Source organism: Talpa occidentalis, unplaced genomic scaffold (genome assembly GCF_014898055.3).
Source record: "Talpa occidentalis isolate TD23 unplaced genomic scaffold, MPIMG_talOcc4v2.1 talOcc4.3, whole genome shotgun sequence".
NCBI classification, from domain to species: Eukaryota; Metazoa; Chordata; class Mammalia; order Eulipotyphla; family Talpidae; genus Talpa; species Talpa occidentalis.
In genome coordinates, this window is record NW_023603184.1 from 126,865,709 (window position 1) to 126,883,744 (window position 18,036).

At 35.4% G+C, this 18,036-nt stretch overlaps 1 protein-coding gene and 1 pseudogene across 1 annotated transcript in view; one reads left to right on the plus strand and one right to left on the minus strand.

Annotated features, from left to right (window-relative positions):
• Nucleotides 1-18,036, plus strand: part of PARD3B (par-3 family cell polarity regulator beta) — an 882,400-nt gene that overhangs the window by 401,910 nt on the left and 462,454 nt on the right. Inside the window, 2 exon segments of the mRNA XM_054700017.1 lie at nt 4,038-4,076; nt 4,079-4,146. Coding sequence (XP_054555992.1) covers nt 4,038-4,076; nt 4,079-4,146 — 107 coding nt within the window.
• LOC119256131 (peptidyl-prolyl cis-trans isomerase A-like) lies at nt 8,529-8,995 on the minus strand (annotated as a pseudogene).

Sequence of the window (18,036 nt, forward strand, 5' to 3'; positions counted from 1 at the left end):
CATTTAAGGGGTGACTGGACACATAGATGTGCCCTTTTGAATTTAGTTTTAATATCATTAAAGTGGTAAATGCTTGAGAATTGTAAGATTTGCCATCATTCATAGACACCTGGGAACTGAATCTAGTGTAAGTTGGTCATGACATGGGAGAACCTTGAGTCCAATCATCTTAGAGGGAAAAACAGTGAGTGTCTGTGAAAGATTTTCCTGAGGGTAACATAAGCCCTGCATAAGCATGGGTAGTGCTAACCTGCTATGGCCTGATTTATCTTACAAGAACAAACTCAGCAGCAGGTACACAGCTGATCAGAAACACTTCTGCTTTCAAAGACACTGCTTTTCTTTGGCTTCTACTAAGTTTCTGTGAATCTAGTAAATAAAATGGACTTGATCCAGGGGCATTGTGCATGATCATTGATATGATCTCACCAGTAATCTGTATATGTCCCCACTTTGCCCTGAAAACTGAATACTGAAGTGTTCCTTGTCGCCACCTCTCCTTCCCTACCAAGATGGGTCTAGAGTAAGCGAAGTGACTACTTACCTTCATTTATGTTACCCACCCTTTGTATACTTAGCTGTGTAACAATTCTTTTTTGGGACTATTATTCCAAGTAATATAGCTATTCCTTGAGCTGAACCAAGAGTTTTTGCCCCTAAAGTGTTATAGTAGATCTTTTCTAAACTAGCTTAAAAATAACAATGAATGGTATTTTCTTCCATTTTTATACTCCTTTCCAGCTCATCATATTTTTTTTCTTAAAAACTTTGATTGCTATAATAAGGCTATACCTGGTTTTGCATCAAACTATGTTTTAATATTTTAATTGACATGTACCAGGAAAATTAACTTGGCTTTCAGTGTTTTGTTTTTTGAGCAGATAAGAAACTCTGGAATAACAATAGCAAGTGCCATTACCTCCTTTTACTGGATGCAGGGGGATTTCCTGCCTAACAATTAGATATTGGACAACGCCCTGTCCAATACATGACTTTATTTCTGCCTGTTACCACCAGGTTTTAAATGATGGGACTTTGTCACTTAGCAATTCATTGTCACTTAGTCTATTTGACTCCAAAACCCATGATCCTCTCTATTGCATCAACACATGATAGTTGTTAATCTTTACTGTTAGATTATAAACTCCATCACTGCAGAGGTTATGCTTTACTCTCCCCACACCCCACAAAGTAGCTTCCATAAAGCCACATGCAGTTGTAGCCCTCTCATTTCCTTAAGCCTTGCTTGTGAGGTATGCCTTCTACTTTCCTGCATCTATCCAAGATTTTACCCAAATAATCTTCAGTACTTCTAATCACTTGCCTTTGTTATACTCTAGCACATATCTTGTATTGAAGTTATAACTCAGTCTCTTCTGACAATTACCTTCAGAGGAGTCTTGGAAATTAAAATAAAAAATACATTCTAAATACATTTAAATTGCCAAGGGAAGAGTTGTTTAAAACTCTCTGAGATAGCAGTTCTTATTTAAAGATGCTCATTATTAATTCCAATATGAAATGATTTATACTTGTTATTAACATGTGAAGACTTCCAAAGAAAAATTAGAAGGTGACTCAACAGGAGACATTCAAATGTGGAATGTACAAAAGTAGAGAACAAAATTTATTCCTGATAGGTTGAGAATATATTTAAGAATGATCTAACCATCTTAAATTTTTATTTTTTAATATTCCAAATATTTGCCACACTGATATAAAACAGAATGGGGTCTTCTTTGAGAGGTACACCATAATACTTTGGGGTATAGGTGCAATCCACAAGCGTCAATACATGCTAACATAAAGTCATTTCTTAGTTCAGCATTTTGCTATTAAAACAACAGCTATGGATGACAAAGAGGAATCATAATCTTGTGCTTAAAGTTGAAGGAGAACAATCTTGTGTCACTTCTTCAAGAAAAATATTTTTATTACACAAGAGAAATAACATTTTCCTCTTACATACTCTGTCACACACAGTATATATTCATATATATGTGCACATATTTATTCGTACACATATATGACTTAATTGAAAAAACAGTACAACTAAAATTGTTAATCATTCCATTTCTGTACCACTAACTAAACTTATTTTTTCACCATGATGTACATTTTTCTGATTTTACTGGGTTTTTTTTTCCCCCTTCATTTGAGATTATTGAAATGCAGTGTATAGATTTGGGTTAAAAACTTGGACACAAACCAGAATATCGTAGAGTTTGTCCCATTCTCTTCTTAATTTAAAGAGAATGGGTTGCAGCTGAGAATATCACATATATACTGACTTGTTCCTTTCATGTTAATGGTAATTCAGGGACTTCACCAGAGAGGCAATTAGTCTTTAGAGCACCTGAAAAAGGGAAAAAATATTGTTGTAAGAGTGGGACTCTGAGGTCTGGATCCTATGGCACTTTCTCTTGCTTTGACCCTTTTTTTTAATAAAAAAATATTTATTCATACAAGAACTGGGGTACAGGCCAGAAATGTGGGTAGTGAGAGGTTTCACCAGAGACAGAGTGGGGAACAGAACAGACAGATTGACTGAAATACACTGCTGAGGGGAGCAGCAGGCGAGATTGGAGAGGTCTGCTTTGCCATGTGGGTAGCTACCCTGGCCAGGGATTGAACTCATGCTGCAGTGGCAGCAAATAGCTTCATAGGTTGTGTCTCAATCCCTTGTGCCACCAGGGAGGCTCACTTCCACACTTCCTTTTCAAAAATATTTTAGAGAATAATTGCCAGTTATGCAGCTAGTGATGCTATTTACTTAAGATTTTCTTTTTTTAAAGGAGTTGGAGGAAGCAGGGAATAATTTAGCAAAGTGTTTATTAATAAAAATTGGACTTTATAATATCTTTTGGCATAGTATTTTGTCCTCAATAGCTTGTTAATTTTTTATTACAAAAGAAGTTATTTTTCAAAAACCAACTTCTATCTGAACAAGGATTAAAAGTTTTAGCAATTTTACATTTTGTATATACAATAAAAATGTAGGGCATATATAAAAATCAGGTTTGTAAATAACATCAAAATGGATTTATTTTTTATAACTGTATCCTGTAAAATGAGGTAAGAAAAAAAATTTAACTGCAATAGCTTGAGAGATTTGGGGAATTATTTTCAGAATATTGATAAATGGAAAATTGCATTTCTACTGTTTTCCACTTTTTTCCCAAAAGCATGCAGATAAAGAAAGTTAATTTTTATATGAGAGTGATTTTTAAACCACAAATGGATTGGAGATTTTCTTCTATAGTGGCCAATTTTTGTATGAAGCAAATTATTTTAGGCCTAATTGCAGTCAGAATAGTAAGCTGCCAGCTCTGCTAGGGTTGAATTTCATTTGAACTTTTTAATAGTATGATCCTTTTTTTTTTTTAAGAATTTAATAACTGAGTCAAATATTTAATAGTGGAAGCTTTCATTAAATTAAAAAGAAATCTGGCTATATTTTTAGAAGAACAAACTTATTTTCCTTATCAGTTTTATCTACTTTAGGAGAAAAGGAAAAGAAAGGAACCAATATTTTCATGTACTTAATAGACTTTTGATGCTATAACCCCCACAAATATTTTCTTTCAGCATATATCATCATTCAAAAGATTTGGAGAGGGCCAAATGGCACATTAATAACTATACTTCTAGCTCTACTGAATAGGAGAGTTAACTAACTGTGCACCTCTTCATTTATCTGAGAGGTTATCATTCCTTTTAATGATCAAATATATTTTCTAGGTCATTTTTAGGCTGCACAGTGTCAACTTTTGAATTGCCTAAGAGCTTACCCCTAAGTACAATTACTTGTTTTGTAATGCAAGTGGAGGATGATAAGAGTTGAAAGATTTTTCCATGTGTCTTTCTATAAATAGATGACAAAAGATCCTTAAATGGATTAATTTACTAGCATCCTTAGAAATAGAAATTTTTACATAAAAGCATGTTGTAAACCCTTTTAATTAAATTGCATTGTACCATGCACTCTCTTGCCCCCAGGGTTCTCTTGACCTCTCACCTCTTATTTTGTCCAACAGGCACTCCTCTGCTGGTGAGGCGAAGCAGTGACCCAGCCCCAGGCCGCCTGCTGATGCCCAGTCAAGCACTTCACACCCCAGTGGCCAGGGTCTGAAACCTGTTATTCCAGTAGGTACCCTGCTGTTTGCATTTCTAATGAAAGATCAAAGCGCCTTACCCATAGACTAACTGGGACTTTGTAGTGTTCAGTAAGTTGATAAAGATCTTTTGATAGGCTATATAGTATTAATTATAATAATAGCTAGTATGAGCAATTACTAGTATATAGTTGTAGTGATAGTTCTTACTTACATTGCACTAATTATTAGCCAAACACCACTTTAAGTCATTTAAATTTCCACATTAAGGTAATAGGAAGTTTTTTGTCTCCATTTTACTGATAATGAAATTGAGGCAGAGGAATTTTGGTGATTTGTCCAAGGTCACAGCTTAGACTTTAACTCTGGTGAAATTTGGTCTGGCTCCAAAATCCACAGTCTTAACCAGTGCACTATATGTTTATACTGTTAGATTTTCTTCCTCTTACTGCTTCATAATGACCAAGGATATAAGATATGTGTGTGCTTATGTGTATGTATATAAAACTACAATTTGCTGATTATTTCTACAATGTAAATGCACCCTAAAATGAGAGTATATATATTTAATCTGGTGTTTTAATACAATGTTTTATGAATCATACCATGATGAATAGCAGCATAATTTCAAAATACCATTGCTATTGATATGTGGTGCAGTATTGGGTTTCTAGAGACCAACATTCAACTGAAAAAAAAAATCAGGTTATACATCAAAAGTAATTTTAAATAGATATACCTGCTATACATATAACTGATAGGTTAAGCAGAGAATAGTCTCCTGAAGAAATGATAATAACGATTTAATGTTGCAATAGGTGAACTTCAATAATACAACCATATTAAAATTTTTTCCTGAAACAAGGATTTTTTCTCATTTTTAGTCTCATTGTCTATAACTGCTTGAGGGAAAAAATGCAACATTTTATAGGCATATCATATAGGGATTCTGAATGTGCTAAATGGATTCTCCCAGTTTGGTATAAATTATTCTTATTAAGAACTATCTCCGATGTGTAGAGGTAGGAGTTAGTATACAAAGTCTTTGTGTATTTACTAATAGATTGTGACAAATTTTTGACATATATCTTTTTGTAAACAAAGAGGCATGTGTCTTGAAAGTATTTTTGATGTAATACTTTCTCACTCCCTCCCCATCATTTTAAGCAAACATATTCAATCAAACATTGCTTTAATAAAAAATAATGTATATGTGTTCTACTTTAATGATAAATACAGATAGAACTACTGTGTGATTTGATGTGTGTGTTTAATGCAAATTGATTGAGACCATGTAGAGCCTATATATTGTGTTTTAGAGGAAGAGACATAATGAAAGCAGAATTACTTAAAAAGAAAAAGTACATTTTGATGATTATTTCTACAATAATGTAAATATACCCTGAAATGAGAGTATGTTTGTTTAATGTATAGCTATTTATCATTTATATGCAGAAAATCTACCCAGTTAGTACTATGTTTCTATCACTCAAGCTGTCTTTAGACCAATTGTAAATACAATATTGCTTTCCCTAGAGGAAGGGAGGTCTATTATCTTTCTAATAGATTTTGTATCCTTACTAAAATTGATGAGTTCCAAGTTGGGGCATTTAGGAGGGAACTGTATATTACTATCAAAGAGACAAATTCTAACTCAAGAATAAATGCTGACTCTGTAAATCTTTTTACCGAACCTTACGCAAGTTACCAAATGTGGACTATATCCCTTTGTACAGCAGTAAAAAGGAAATACCTATGTTCTCTTTTCCTGTCAGTATTTTCTATGGACAATGAGGTAGAGAGCTGAGACACAAGAACATAGTTTGGTCCTTGCCTTGCCACAGAATACTAACACAGATTGGCTTCTCTTGCTTCAGTTGTAAAATAAAATCCATTCTGACTTTAAACATTAACATTCCAAGGTAACATTTATTTATCTTTCTATAGTGCCAAATATATCTAAGGTGCTCAGTGTATGTATGTTAGATTTAGGAATTCAAGATACATATTAGTCTGGAAAAAGTCCTAAAAGTTCTCAGCAATAATCAAATTTTCTAATTGAGCCATTCTCTCTCTTACCTAAAGGAATCTACCAGGTAAATATTTGTCATCTCCAAGTTCTGGTTCACAAGGGCAAGAGACAGTTTAATTGCCCTAATGTGTAAAGGGTGGGCAAAGGTGTTAAATGAAGACATTCAGGTGTATCTACTTTTAGATTTCACAGTGGATTTCAAGGATTGAAATATGAAAAAAAAAGTAGAAGATCTTACATGTTATAATGATACTATGCTTGGTAGATTGGGTTGAATAATATATACTATCCAAATTGGTTTTAATCCCTTTTTACATTTTGAAAACATGGCTACTAGAAAATTGCATATAAAATCACATCTGTGGTTGGCATTGTGTTTCCACTGGACAGAGCAGTCCTAGACAGAAGTAAAATTGGATCTAGCATTAATGAAATGGTTTGAAACCCTTGGGAAAATTTCCTTGAGTCTCAATTATTTCCGGGTACCAGTATGATTAGGTTTGCCTGGAGCCCTTCTAGTTCATGCCTGTTGTTCTGGTATAATTATTAATAATGTGTCTACTAACTCTCAGAGGTGTCCATGTATGGATGATAAATTATATGGCACCCTCCTTATAGCCGTCTAGTCTTTTTATTGCTTTTTCAGTGGTAAGAGGGACAGTCTTTCAAGGAAACCATGGGGACATACCACCCAGAACTCTTCTATGGGAACACACTGCTGAGAAGTTTCTGTGAGGCAAGGGCTTGACCTCAGGGAGTGCAGACTTGAGTCTGCAGATTCTTTTCCATCTCTCAGATTTCATAATTCTCTTGATGCTTTCTCCGTAACTTCAGCTGTACCATGTTTGATTTCGATGACTTAATAAGTGATGATGAATGTGGAGAGTGTGTGATAATATAGCTATGTAGCAACCAGTATAAAAAAATAATTGCTTAAAAAGCTCTGTTCAATTGCATTTCATTTCAATATCCAAAGAAAAAAACAATCAAAATTTCCATCTCTTAAACAGAGTGTTCACATGTAAGTAATTCACAGATGGCAGAGCCCCAAGTGGGTTCTGTTCAATCATTCCCAAGAAATGAAACTTACTTATAACCCACAGCATAAGTAGCTGTAAGGATGAATATTTGACACATTTGATTATGTTGAAATATTGCCTTTAAAACCACAGTTGATGACTGTTATTTTTAGTTGCACTTCATTAGGCTTACAACAGAAGAAAGAATTTTCTTTGATGCCCAGAGATACGTGTTTTTGAAAAGTTCGAAAAGTTGAGCTTGTCTTCTGGCTAGTTATTACAAATTGGTTATTTAGGATGTACACTCTCAGACAAGGTGGAATTTTCAAAAGGCTTTAAATTAGAAAAATCAGATTCTCTGCAAGGTTCTCATTCCGTGTATATTGAGATACCATCAAATTTTAGTATTTGTTACTTAGAGAACAGCATGTAAATTTGTTTTCTTCCTCTTTTCATAAAACTATCCAGCTAATCAGAATGGCATAATTATTAATGTGCAAATAGTAATGACTACCTTTTGAGGTAATAGAAAACCCAATTGTACTGACTTTGAATTAAAGAGATTCCTGGGGGCAAGATATTGGAGTGAGACTCTGCTTATGGGAAGTCTTGATTGTAACCTGGTGTTCTTGGCTTCAGGGCATACCATAAAACCAGGTTCTTGAAATTGATGTTCTTGAATTTGTGGATGGACGAGAACTCTAAAACAGATGTGATTTTTCCCCTTAATATCCGGTTAATTACTATGGTTGTTTTGTGTTTTAATGACTGTTTATAGTTTCACATTTAACCCCTAAAGCAAAATGATCCTGCAGGGTGAGTAAATTAAAAAACTTGACTTTACTTGAAAATTTTTAATGCTGTGGATTTTCTGAGTAGTAAACTACTTTGTTCTAAAATTCTTAGTTGTCTTGCATCACCAGAATAAATAAGAAAATATTAGCCTGTCTTATAAAAGTTCGTGTCTATAATATTTTTTGAAAAAAAATATAACATGGCAGTATTGGAGGATGTTAAGTTGTAAGTCCACAAATGGGCTTCAGAGGGTCAGTTAACCCTATGAAGTTCCATGCCCCAGCCTGATACAGTGTGTATGTCTGTGTGTACATGTGTGTTTACCTCATGAAGCAGGCCCTATCACTGTTACCATTTTTTGTTTGTTTATTGTTTACTTAATAATCATAAACATAAGTCTGCAATCCAGGTAGAATTGGAAGATGACAAGGAAAACATGAAACCCAAAGAACTGTAGGGAGGGCATAAAGATTGCAGGATATTTTGAGCAGATGGGGATGGAGGACTACTCTCCTGAACTAAAGAAAGAATAGTCCTGTGGTTAAAATAAAGCACGAGTCAAGTTGATTAGATTTGTCCACAGTGAGCAATGGTTATCTTCTTGCTGGTCTTTCCATCCCTGGACCCAACCCACTGCAAGGCATCTGCAATTTTCATGCCCTCCTTAACCTTGCCAAAGACCACGTGCTTTCCATCCAACCACTCAGTCTTAGCAGTGCAGATGGAAAACTAGGAATCACTTGTGCTGGGTCCATCATTTGCCATTGACAAGATTCTGGGATGTGTCTGCTTCAGGTGAAATACTCACCAAGTTTCTCCCCATAGAAGAACTTGCTGCCAGTGCCATTATGGCCTATGAAGTCACTGCCCTGCCATTTACATCCTGGGATCATTCTATGGAAGCAGGAATCTTTAAGCCAAATTATTTTGCCCAGTGCTCAGAGTATGAGTTTTCTGCTGTCTTTGGAACTTTGCAAACAGCTCCAAGGGCTCTCCATCAACCATGATTTTGAAGAACACGCTGGAGTTCTGGTGGTAGCAGTGTCTGCAAGGCCCACTCTTAGCAAATATTAAAAGGAAAGCAGATGATCAAGAACCACTTGTTTTGGGATTTAGGATGAAATAATGTGGGGAAGCCACCAATTCTCAGAGTCCAATAAATGATGGAGATTATTAAGTGGAAATTGCCACCATCCCCCAATAGTATTACTTAAGATAGTGTTAGCACACACCACCTTTACTATCCATCACATACTGTACAAATGCAAGATGTTAAGAGGAATAGAAGCTTTTGCATTGCTCTTTGGCCAGTAGCCCCACAATTCTTAACAGCAATATGGCTGGGGGACACAGGCGGTAAAAACACACTGGAAGAAGTGTTCTCAGTGATCCTGCCAGCTCAGTGTTGACAAGAAGTGAAAATACAGTGTTGTTTCTTTGCCATTTGAGTGTTTTATCAGCAGTAGTGACAAGTCGCTTGTAGTATCGATTTGAGAACTTTTCCCTTGTATTTCACAAATATTGAAACTATCTTCAGTGCTGCTTCCAGTTTAAACATTTTCAATCCATGTAAGAAATGAGACATTACAGACAAATCTAAATAGCGTGGCTTTTAGGATTAAAATTATCTAATTGTCAGTGAGATGTCAGGGGACTTTTGGTTGTGGGTCACTGACTGTTAAAATCCAACATAGAAATTTAGCAAAAATTCTGAATGGCTGAATCATATTTTGCTGTCCGCTAGATATACAATTAAGTAGCTGTAGAGACACTGGAACAAAATAATTGTTATAAACATTGATGTAAATTGGAAGGAAAGTTCTATCTATTGTCTTTCAAAGAGGAGAGATGGATACTGAAAAGCAACAGGGAGGGAGAAATAGCATGTAATATATAATTGCATTATTTAGAGACACTGAAGCCTACAAAAGGTTTTTCTTTTTTTTCCCCCTCCTGACACAGTGATTTAATAATAGTCCTGGTGTTTGTAACTCCAGCTGTTCACGCTGTGTGCTGATAAGACCAGAGCTTGGAGACACATTGCACCAATGGTTTTCATATGGCTTTGTTTTTAAGAGATAAAGCTGCCATCCAGTATTTCATGGGGCCAAATGTTTACTTAGTTTGGCAAGTTTAGGCAGTTTAATTTCTGATGCAGTTATGTTTGTAAAACTCCAGTTCAGGTGGGGAAAATCCAGAAGCCTGACTTATTCTGCAACAGTTTTTCACCAAATCTTGCAGAAAGCGAGGAAACAAATTTGGGTTGTCTGAATGTCTGTACCATGACTAATCAAGGAACCCAAGAAATGTGACCCCTGCTTAGGTGTGTGTGCCCCCATCATTCTACTTGGATGTGGTCCAGCACTAAAAGTCTAAAAGAAGGATCACTATTCAGAGGCTATTTTCAAAAAATTGAAAGAAACCCAGGATAGCTTCTTTTTTGCTGTTTAGATTAATTAGCCTGTAATGAAAATGGAGTGAGTAGTATTTTCATGTCAACATAAATCAGTTAATCCATTAGATTCTAATCTCTGTTGTGTACCTTCTGCAAAGTATAAGACATGGTCCCTGTCCTCAGGAAACTTACACCTATTTATGCAGACCACATCTAAAGCAGTTAAACAACCCTTGCTATCTGTATGGATGATCAGATAATACATCTTTAACAATGAAAATCAATGTCAGATGCCTTTAACCTGCACTCTGCTCAGCCCTCAGAACCCCCAAGGCATTGCCATGTGCTGTATCTCTGTGAGCTCTTATCTTACTCAAATAGAACTGCTTGTTTACAAGTCTGCAAATTTTCAAGTCTGAACTCCTTAAAGGCATGAGCCAGGGCGTTCATTTTTTTTTAATTCAAGATCCCAGGCACAGCACTTGACTCATAAATTCATTACTTATTATTTCAACTTTTATTTCTGAATTGGGCAAGGTGATTTCAATTCATCCACTTTTACCCAATTTTGAGTCATTTTGTAAGATTTGTGTGTATGTATATTGTACATGTATATACATATATTTGTGTATATGTGTATTTTTATATGAATTAGAATGTGAAAACTGAGACATTACTTGTTCAACATACTAGTTTGTCCCCATAATAGCTTTAGTTTAGAATTTTTTGCTTTAGGACAATGTGTTACTTGTTTCTCAGTGTTGTAAAGGGAGAGGGATGTTTAACCACAAATTCTCCACTTAGAATTAAAATGCAGGTTGGTGACTGAGATTAGCAGTTTCAGTTGTGAGACCTGCTTCATTTTCTGACAACTCTAGCAATACTTTATCAGAGAAATTGGTTCTGAGAAGGAATAAAAAATATAGGAAGAGGAAAAACTTTGGCAATTCTAGATATGAACCATTATAAAACCTAATCTGTTTAGTGCCCCTGGTATGTAAACAGAGAATAGAAATTAATGAATAGAAATTAATATCCTTGCAATGGGAATGAAACTGAGCTTTTGATCCAAAACCTTGGAAGTTACAGCTTCATAATTTTCTAATAACTGTGTTCAAAGAATTTAGAAAACCCTGACAGGACTAGAAATTTGTGGGCATGAGAACTCTTCTGCCTGTCCTACCTAAAGATTTTCCTTTGTAATTTTTTTTTTTTTTTTTGCATGGTATCTTCTTTAAGAATTTCTGGCTTCAAGTGATTTGGAAGAAAATAAAATTAAAAATCCTGGTAAATGAATGAATTCAAAAGTATGGGAACATACAAATACACAATACAACTTAGCAGTGTGGGCAGGCATAATTTGACAATGTTGCTTGATATTTAGTAAAGATGATGTTTAAAGTAGCTTTATTCAAAGGTCAAGATCCTATGTCCTGATTGTATTCATAACTATGTGCCCTGTGAAATTTATTTAAATTGTGGATGATTTCCATAGAAATTTTGTGTAACTAAAGGGAAATAATAAACAGAAATCCTGTATGAAATTGCATAGTTCTTAGGAACTCAAAAATTCAAACTAACAACAGGGTTCCAGATGTAAATTATTAATTTTGTTGGTATGAATTCAATGTTAAATTTCTTTGTAATGTCTTAATATTTATGTCTTCATGCAATGAGGTTTGATCCAAAAGGATCAAAGCTTATTTTTACTGCACAGTGTAGTAGAATTAAGAAACATTTATCAAGGGAAGCCTAAACCACACACACAAAAGCAGAAACATAAGTATAGATATACACACCTAGGATCTTAAATCTGAAGACAAAAGTGCACATAGATCCTGTCACTTTAAAGAGAAAGCTCGAGGGTATGGGCCGTATCTTCTGTACCTTCCCCTCTTCCATGTGTACTTTTCCTCTTTATACATTTAATGAAGGTTGATGACACAGAAGGAAAGAGTTAACAAAAGTGTACCTTGAAAAGAAGTGTGACAATCAGTATTGAAAGGAAAAGAAAATTTTTTTCCTTTGATTATGATGGGATGCTTAGAAATTCCTTGTGATGGGGATTTTTTTTCTTACAACATAAACTATCGAGTACAAGTTATTTTGTTTTTTCCTTTCAAAATCCAGCCATAGGATTACACTATACAGACATCTAAACGACTTTCTCTTTCTCAGGAGGGAGGCCCATTTCCTAATAGCTCTGTACTTTAGAATTTTAATTTAGATGAATCACATTTTAAAGGCAGCTACTGTATGTGTTTTACGCTTGTGGAAACATCCAGCATCCTCATAAGCAGCCTGTGAGCTTGTCACCATACGGCTTTTGATGTCTGATTAGATGATCATAAGGACATCTGGAGTGAGTTAGTTTTGAAGTTACTGGTGTGAGGCATTGGAGAATCCAAGCCTTCTGACAGACTTGAACCAGTAAAAACGTTGCTACTTTTAGCAAATCTTTTTGACTTGCAACTGGCTGCGATTTTCAGACTGACATAGCCCTGATATTTTCCAACTGACTTTCCTCTTTCCCTACAAAACTCTGTAACTTTAATGTATGTTACAAAAACCATAAAGGAGTTTTTCCTTTTAAAAGGAAAAGATAGATTCGTAAGCAGCAGAAGTCAATTGATGGACTTAATTTGAAAAAGCTATATTGTCTCCTTTTCTTTATCTTAATTTCAGTCTGAAAGTCAATCATGCTGTCCTAACTTTAATTTTTAAATAAAACATATTTGACATTGAACTAAGGTCTGTAAAAATCCAGAGATAAAGAGCATCCAAAATGATTAAAAATGCTATAGCACCTATCAAAGCACCTATCAAAAGTTCACACATTTATCAAGTCAGTTTTATTTGAATAGTCTTATGAAGTATAGACTTAGTTAAAGGTTGTACAATTTTTCCAGTGATATTTATGAGATTGTTACAGGGTAAGGAGAGGGGCAGCCCAGACCCTGCAAACCTGCCTACTCTAAATGGGTTTTGCCATCCGCCACATCAACGCAAAACATATGAGACTTTAATGGGAAGGAACTTTAATACAATTAGGAAACAATACAGGAAAGGCAAAGAATCTAGTTTCTAAATCAAGCACCCAAAGTTACCCGTCCCCTCATGGGTAAAACTCCATCCAAATGGGATTGGCCCAGAACAAGGCCCCAAAGCCTGCCACAAGTCTAAAGCATCTTCCAGTGGGGACCCACAAAAAAGCATCAGAAACAACCAAACAAGTCTGGAGGGAAAAGAGCAAAATCAAAATCAAGACAAAAACCGCCATTGTCACCTCTCCACGGGTCTCTCACCCACATCTCTGTCACCCAGTCCATGACCTAAAGGCAAGCGCAGTTTCTTCACATGTCTCTCTGCTCCATGTGCCTCCTCCAGGTCTCCTCCTGGCTCTCCATCCTGCTTCCTTCCTTCTTCAGTCTCCTCTGCAGCTTCTTCTCTCCCTGCTCAGCTCCACCTTCCATTTGGGTGGGGCAGGGGACCTGGAACCTCCCTCTTTCCTGGGGACCACCCTGTTACAAGATGATTTTCATTGTTTCATGAATAAACAATATGAATATCTTGGTATATTTACAAAATGTGGCCATGCCACTCACCTTTCTTGAAGCCACTGATCATTTTCCACACTTCCTGGACATGTTTAAAGTTTATGGCGTGACATTTTTCTTTTTTACCTTTTTATTGTGGGGAAAAGTCACATGATATTTATCATCTTAATCATTTGTAAGTGTCCAGTGGCTTTAAGTGTATTCATATCATTGTGCAAATATCACAACATCTAACTCCATTAGTTTTACTCATCTTACAACACTGAAATTCTGTTATGACTGAGCAATAATTCCTCCTTCTCTTTCTCTCTTTAACTCATGGACATCACCATTCTACTTTTACTTTTGCTGATTTTTGATTTCTCGAAGTAACACGTATCAATTAAAACATACAGTATTTGTCATTTTACTACTGGCTTATTTCACTTAGCATAATGTCCTCCAGGGTCATCTACACTGTAACATTTGCCAGAAAATTCTTCCTTTTTAGAAGTGAATAATATTCCATTGTTTGTATATAACACATTCTTCCCTTCTCTGTTCACCCTTAAAAGACACTTGTCCCCTCTTTAACGCAATTGTGAATAATGCTGCTAGAATATGGCACATCATTGCCCTTGTCACATTCCTCTCTCAGTTATTTTGAGTATATAACCAGAAGTGGAATTCTTGGATCATGTCATTATTATATTTTCAACTTATCATGGAATCACCATACTTTTTTCCACAGTGGTTGTACCATTTTACATTCTCCCCAACAGTGCACATGCATTCCAAATATCTCTCTATATTTTCTCTTTTTTTAGATACTATCCCTCCTTACAAATATGAGGCAGCACCTTGTGGTCTTGATTAACATTGAGATAATAATTAATGATGTTGAGCATCTTTTCATGGGCTTATTAACCATTCATATATTCTCCTTGGAGAAATGGCTATTCAAGTATTTTGCCCACTTTTAAATTGGGTTGTTTTGTTGTCACTGTTTTTGAGTTTTAGTTCTCTATATGTTCTTTTCTCCCTTATCAGATATATGACTTGTGACTATTTTCTCCCATTCTGTAGGCTCTCTCTAATCTACTGATAGTTCCCTTCGAAAGAAAGCTTTTCATTTTTGTGAAGTTCAGTTTGTCTGTTTTATGTTGCTATTGCCTGTTTCTTTGGTATTATATCTAAGAAATTATTGCCAACTCGAGGGTGTGGAGAAAAAGGAACTCTTCTGCACTGTTGGTGGGAGTGCAAACTGGTCCAACCACTATGGAGAACTGTGTGGAGATTTCTGGACCTACTAAACATAGAGCTTCCATATGATCCAGCAATTCCACTCCTAGGTATTTACCCAAAGGACACAGAAACATCAGTTCCAAAGAGCACCTGCACCCTATGTTTATAGCAGCACTGTTTACAATAGCTAAGCTTTGGAAACAACCAAATGCCCAAAAATAGATGACTGGATCAAGAAGATGTGGTACATATATACCATGGAATATTACTCAGCATTCAAAAAAGATAAACACATGCAATTTGCAGCAACATGGATGGCACTGGAAGGGATCATGCTCAGCGAAATAAGCCAAAAAGAAAAAGAAAAATACCGGATGGTCTCACTCATAGCAGGAATCTAGAAAACTTAAATAAGGGACCAGGAAAATGAATATAAGAAAGTGAAAATCAAAATCAACAAAAAACTATGACCAGAGACACTTTTTGGGGGGTGGGGGGCGGGAGGGGAAGGATTGGGTCAGAATGGGGCGTTTGCAATTGTATGGGGGAATATAAAAATAAATTAAAATAAATAAATAAATAAATATCAGTTTGGACATTGAAAAAAAAAAAGAAATTATTGCCAACTCTAATGTGGTGAAGTTTTTGTCTTTGTTTTCTTTAAGAGTTTTATAATTTTAGTGCTTATGTGTAGGTCTTTGATCCATTTTGAGTGAATTTTTCATGTATGTTATTAGTCTCAGCTTCATTCTTTCACGTATGAATATCCAGTTTTACCAGCAACATTTCTTGAAAAGACAGTCCTTTCCCCACTGAAAAATCTTGTCACCCTTGTCAAAAATAATTTTACCATATATGATAAGATTTATTTTGGCACCTAGAAATGACTTTTTAGAACGTAACCCCACATTCATCTCTATCCATGCTACACGAAGCACCCCACATGTGTGCAGAGAATGTCTCTGTGTGTTGTTGCCCACCTATTTCTTCTGCCAGGTAAATGACAAATGTCATTCATTTTCTTTTCAGAACATAAAGAATGTTCTGTTTTCTTAAAAAAAAAAAATAGAACAGTGCAATCATCTCTTTCCTACCCATGAAATACTAGCCTATATTTAATAATACTTTCTACCTTGTTATAATTTTCTACATTTTATGTCTTCCTTCCATAATTTTAAAGTCCTTGTGGGTGTGTCAAATTTCCTTCCACATATCCAGACCATAGCATTATGCTGAAAGAATGGCAGGGGGGGGGGCACTTATAAAAGGTTTAAATAAGTAGTGGAATACTTTTTTTTCTAATTGAATAATAAGCTATTTAAACCATAGCACAATTTAGTTGCAGTTTTAATGGCATTAAGATGAGACTTCTGTCAACAAATGACCATGTAATACTACCCAGGATGCCATGGAGAGGACTTTTTTCACTCAGTTCCAAGTTCAATGCAGATGTAGACAGTTTAATATATATTTTCAGCTATGTCATTTTATACCATTAAAAATCTGTAAGCTTGGGCCTCCCCGGTGGTGCAAGCAGTTGAGCACCGCACTGTGAAGCTGTCCTCAGCCTCTGCAGTGAGGTTTCCATCCCAGCCAGCTGGCGAGAATCCTACATGGCAGGGCAGACCTCTCCTGTCTCGCCCACTGCTCCCCTCGGCAGTGTGTTTTGTCATTCTGCCTGTTCTGTTCCCAGCTCTGTCTCTGGTGAATCCTCTCTCCCTCCCACACATCTGGCCTGTACCCCAGCACTTGTAGAAATAAAAAATAAATCTTAAAAAAATCTGTAAGCTTAATTTTACTACCTCTTTATTAAAGATAAAAAGGTTAAGAATCAAGCAAATAACTTATTTGCCCCTGATTATATAGCTAATATGTAACAGTTCTGAAATTTTACTTCAAGTATGTCTTAATCCAAAGTATAGACTCTTCATTCTACTACTGAAATCAAAAGTTAGCCTTGGAAATAGTGCCCTAAGATTTATATAATTTGTCCCAGTCTTCAAATGCTTTAGACAGTCTTCATTAAAAACTGCCATCAAAACTGGTTTAAGAGTCCCTCCCCCAAAAATATAATTTCATAGCCACATTTTATTTTTATACCAAATATGGTATTTATTTGATGTCAAAATTTATATTGTAAAGTTGGTCTCAAATGACTCTTTATAGAATTCAGATATCCCTATGAAGCAGAAAGATTTGCCAACCACAAAAAATCTAAAGCAGACATTAAAAATATTTATGGAAGAATAGATTCAGATATGCTTAAGTGGCAGAGTTTTATAGCCACTCTTTGTTTATCCAATTTGTCTACTGGTTAAGACAACTAGGTTTTACCCCTGACTCATCCATTGGCTCTTTGTCAAGTTAGGCAAATATAATTTTGTTCTCAGTCTGGAAATAGATGATTGTCTTCCATCCTGCTCACAGTGGAATTGCAAGGTTAATGCCTTTTATCTTGAGTATAGCATTTAGCAGACTGTGGGTGCTTAATATATGTTAATAATAGTGATAATAATGAATGTTGATAATTAAAGGTCTTTTATAATTACCAAATTTCTAATGTGTGTTAAATATAATTAAAGGGAAGTGATTCAAATTAATATGCATGCATACAAAAACTAGAGCTAGCCACAGCTTTTATTTTTAGCTTCTTAACTAACATCATGAATGCGAATCCAGTATTAAGAAATCCAATTATGAAGACAGTTTCACTAAGGTCATGTATAGAGAACCCATGCAGGATCTAGAAAACTCAGAAAGGCATCTTTCTGAATGGAAAAACACGGCTATGAAGGGAAACCACAAAAAGATTTTGTAATTAGAGTTTGACCACATGAAATTGTGCATTGGATATTATCATAATAATTTATCCCCATAATATTCTCTGTGACTTCAAGGC